The sequence below is a fragment of the Egretta garzetta genome, unplaced genomic scaffold (assembly GCF_000687185.1).
Source record: "Egretta garzetta isolate BGI_Z169 unplaced genomic scaffold, ASM68718v1 scaffold322, whole genome shotgun sequence".
In the NCBI taxonomy this organism is placed as follows: Eukaryota; Metazoa; Chordata; class Aves; order Pelecaniformes; family Ardeidae; genus Egretta; species Egretta garzetta.
Window position 1 is genome coordinate 995410 of NW_009259044.1, and position 4506 is coordinate 999915.

Here is a 4506-nt window from a genome sequence, read left to right on the forward strand (position 1 = left end):
GGGATGTAAGAGCCCTCGCGTGGGGGAGCCCGCTGGAGGGGTTGGGGCAACACATGAGCGGTCCCGGGAGCAGTTCCTAACAACTGATTTTTTTTATTTTTTTTATTTTTTTTTTTTTAATTCATTGGTGCAATTTCAATACAAACTCTAACCCTTACGTAGCTTTTTTTTTTTCTTTAAGAAAACAGTAATAGTACTGTTTAAAAACCTGCATAGAAATAAAGACTATTGAGATACAGTCAGCAAAGCCATCGTATAAGGCACACAAGAAAATAGACAGTAAATGTGAATGCAGAACTCCCACTCGGACGTGCAGCAAAGTTCATGGACGTGCATAAATAACAACGGTCACATCACTGGTCAGAGCAGTCAAAGGTTCTCTGGAGGGGTAGGTGAGTTCAGTCACTTCAGAAAGGGGGGTAACGCTTTCCTCTGCGCTTCCGTACACGGGGCGCTACTGAAAGGGAGGGGCGTGGCCAAAGGTGAGCGGCCAAAACGAATTGAAGAATTGAAACCTGTAAGCTTTTTAAGGTTGCCATGACAACAAGAGATGGGTGTTCGGAAGCTGCCTGTACTGACTTTGTTCTGCAATCCCACAGTAAAGCAAGCAGGCGAGGCGGCAGCTCTCCCTGCTGCATTCCCATTTCTCACGCTGCTTAGGTACAGTAGCCAGTGACTTTTTTAATTTAAAAAAAAAAAAAAAAAAGCCCAAGCAAAAATTTAATGAACATCTGGGATATCCTCAGAGGCCTTTGGATGACTACAACCTCATGGCAGTTTCTTCCCCAGAGCTAGAACTACCAGCAGTAAGATTCACCTGGACCTCCCCGATTTGGCTGCCAGGGCAAAATCAGCCCTCGCCTGCCAGAAGGGGAGGCCCAGGGGGGGCCGCAGCAGGCAGGGACCCTGCTGGCTGCAGGCCAGCCCCCCCCCCCCCGGCTGCCGAAAAAACCTGGCTTTTGCCTGCTCCAGGGGGTTGGTCTGAGCCAGGCCTAGAGGTTACCAGGAGAGAGGACACTGCCCCCGCCACGACACAGCCAGGCCATGCCAGTAAGATCAAGCGACCCCACCGAGGTACAACCCAAAAATCTCTGAGGCAGCTGCCGGGAACACAGGGGGCCTCCACCCTCCTCGCTCCATTTCATGGAAGCGGCAAAGAGGAACAGCAAATTCCTTTCTGAGTGAGGCCGAGGCTTCCTCCCAAACCACTCACCACCTCTAAAAACCTTTCCTGCTCATCTGATATGCGTTACTTCCCTATCAGGAGAAATTAGGTCAAGTTCTTCCACTGTGGGTTTTTTTCCCCTCCTCAGAAGAGGCAGTTTTAAAACGATGCCTTAAAATGTGTTGTAACAGGTTTTTTTTTTTTATATTTATGCAGGATGAACTTAACACCGGATTTTTTTTTTTTGCCACTTTGCTATTTATATACATATATATAAAATGTATAATGAAGCTTAACCATACAGCACAGAGATTACAATTTAACAGCACACATTCACCACCAGTGAGGGGGACAACCCCTTTATACACCCTCTGAAAAATCTGGATAATAATATTAATAATAATTAAAATCCAAAGAAAGTACAGTATATTTAACAAAATAGTAAATATTAAACAGTGAATACTCTACTTAATAAGGACCTCGCCTTTTTTCAAGTTGGCGTCAATCCACAAAAATATACTTTTTAATCTGGTGAACGTACAATACATCGGTACTTACACCAAGGTGATAATATATTTAGGATGCTATATACACAGAGTTTGGCTCAAATTTAAATTTACATATAAGTGTTCATGGCTTATTTTTCCCCCAAGGTTCCGCCTGCAAGTTTTTCCTTTTCATCTTTGAAAGCAAAAACTAGAAAGTCAAAATAAGATAAAACTGTACTCTACAAAAAAGCTACAACATACAGCTTTGGCTTATATAAATAATTCATAGCAGAATGTGTTCAAAAGTACTGTATATAACTTTATATATAGTCTTCAATTCATTAGGGTATTGTCTTTAATATAAAATATACATGAGCTAAAATCCGTTTCTATAGTTTTCAAAGGTACGAACGTAAAAACAAATTTGTCAAACATATTCCAATTATAACTTAATATATTAATTTTATTTTGTTAATGTTCTATTTTCTAGGCTAATATTTTCTGAATATTTCATGCGAGTTCTCTATGTCTCTCTCACTCGTTAAAAAAATCACTTCTTTGACCCAATACGCTATTCTTTTTTTTTTTTTTTTTGCACGTGCAAAACAGGGTTTTTGTTTTTGTTTTTTTTTTTTATTTTATTTTATTTTATTTTCTTATAGCATCAGCCCTTCTCCATGCACCCTCTGCAATAGAGACCCATGCCAGGTTGGGTAATATAAAGGTCGTTTTATGTACAGTATTGCTTTCTTCTTCCTGCCCTTCTACTGCTCTGCTGCTACAAAGCATTATTTCTTAACTACGAGTAACCATACAGCTTGAATAAAACACACAGGGACGTTACTACAGGCGAGCCCTCTTGGTTTCTGCAATCTAGTGTGGTAGGATTATACTGCGGGTACAACGCTTCTCTGCAAAACAGGTTATATTATTAAAACACCAAGTCCAGGTAAGTGCCAGGCTAGATCGATACCTACGGGATTGTTCTGTTACAATTTACCATGGGACATCTGCAGCTATACAAGGAGTTTGTCGTAAGTGCCTGATGATTCTGTGTATGCTACACACACTAGCACATATATATGCATGTGAAGATATATATATGCACGTATGTATATACATATAAATATACTTATTTCATGTCCTTATTTATAAATTTAGATATGTCAGGACAGTTCATTTTGAGAACACAAAACTGAAGAGGCAACACTGCAAGTTTATGTCACCCACGTGTCCATCCGCATCCGTTTTACCGATGGGCTCTCTCGATCTTCCGAGTTGGGCGGCCTCCCCAGCACAACAGGCGAATGGAAATCGCTTCTCGGGTCTTCCCGATCGCTGCCGTCGTAGGAGCTGCTGGAGCTGCTGAGACTGTCGACAGGAGAGCGACCCATCTCCTGCCGCGACGGCGGCTGCGGCGGTGGTGGCGGCTGCTGCTGCTGCGGCGGCGCTTGTGGCTGCTGTTGCGGGAACCCAGAGGGAGTTACACGGTCCCGGGGAGGTGAAATTGGTTCAGATTTTATGTTGATGTTTTGGTTGGTGTTAATGGATAAATTTGAACCCTGAGATAGCTGGCTGCCAGTACTGGGAAAAAGAAAACCAAAAGGGAGAAATAAGTGAAAAAGGAAAAGGAAGTGACAATTCATGCGTCTGCGCAATGGCGTGGGCTTGTGGCTCACCGCCCTCCAAACGAGCACGTGAACAAACGCAACTTGCTGAGGTGAAGAAACAAAGTTGGAAAAAGCATTAATTAAAGGTCTGAATGCATTTGTAGAAGTTAGGAAGAAACAGAAATCTCTCCAAAAGTTTAAGTTCACCATGCAGGTGACTCCTCTGCAAGAGGCTGGGCCTGCAGGGGCGCAGCTTGGCAGCTCTAGCGCTGAACTAACCGAGAAAAGCGAGGAACGACTTTAAACGTGAACGCCTTTGCAGCAAACCTGAAAGGCAACGCACCATCACCAGCGACAAGAAATTAAAATGGCCTTGTGCTAAATATTCCCCAGTGCAGCTCATTCAGCCTGAAGCAGCAGGAGCTCCCGGCGGGGCGCAGGAGGGCGGCGTTAGCGGGGGTACTTACACGAGGGAGCTGAGGGCTGCTGGGCCCAGATGGTGCTGCTGCCAGGCAGACACCTGCCCCAAGGACAGCATCCCCGGGGAGTTAAAGCCCTGCAAGGCAGACAGGTCTGCACTAGTCAAGGAGTAATCTAAGGGGGGAAAAAACAAATAAGAAATACAGATTTATTTTATTTATATACACATATATAAAAATACAAGAATGTGAGAGACACACGCACACAAATATAAAGGCTTTCTGCCCAAAACAAAGGCAAGTGACCCAAAGGCATCCAAACAGGAAAACTTCCAAGTCTGGGAGCAGCCCTCCTATCTTCACTAGGAGCTAACAGGACGCAAGCCTCCAAATAATTTTTTTGCATTCTGCTTTCAATTCCTACATGCTGCTGCCTCATACAGCTTCTTCTAAACCCACAGGTACAACATATTTAGGCTTTTTTATATATATATATATGTATGTATATTTAATATATACACACAGGTCCATCTTACAGTAAGACAAGTAGCTGCATTTTTCAACATTCTAGTCTGCATGGAAATGAAACAAAAAAATGGAAGAACTAATAGAAGTCACCAGAAAGGAATGGTGGTTCTTGTGTGGGACTTACTAAGGAGATCCCGACTCTGGTTCGGCTCCCAGGTGGGAGGCAGCAGTTGGTCGGATGAGGCGCAGACGCCGCTCGGCTGGCTCACCTTATGAAGCAGTTCCCAGCCCTACAACCTACATCCAGACCCAGCCAGGGGCTGGGGGGCCGGCTCGCAGGGGAGGGCAACAGGCTC

The 4506-nt window shown here is 44.0% G+C and overlaps 1 protein-coding gene across 4 annotated transcripts in view; it reads right to left on the reverse strand.

The window, feature by feature from the left end:
• Positions 1 to 106: 106 nt before the first annotated feature.
• The window catches only part of MEF2A (myocyte enhancer factor 2A), a 54429-nt gene continuing 50029 nt past the window's right edge, over positions 107 to 4506 (reverse strand). For 3 of the 4 annotated variants that reach the window (XM_009635053.2, XM_009635054.2, XM_035890624.1), the window contains 2 exons: positions 3731 to 3857; positions 107 to 3237 (listed from right to left, as the gene is read on the reverse strand). In XM_009635053.2, coding sequence (XP_009633348.1) covers positions 2871 to 3237; positions 3731 to 3857 — 494 coding nt within the window. In that variant the 3' untranslated portion in view covers positions 107 to 2870. Of the gene's footprint in view, positions 3858 to 4506 lie in introns of all 4 variants that reach the window. The other variant, XM_035890623.1, reaches the window with a different exon arrangement.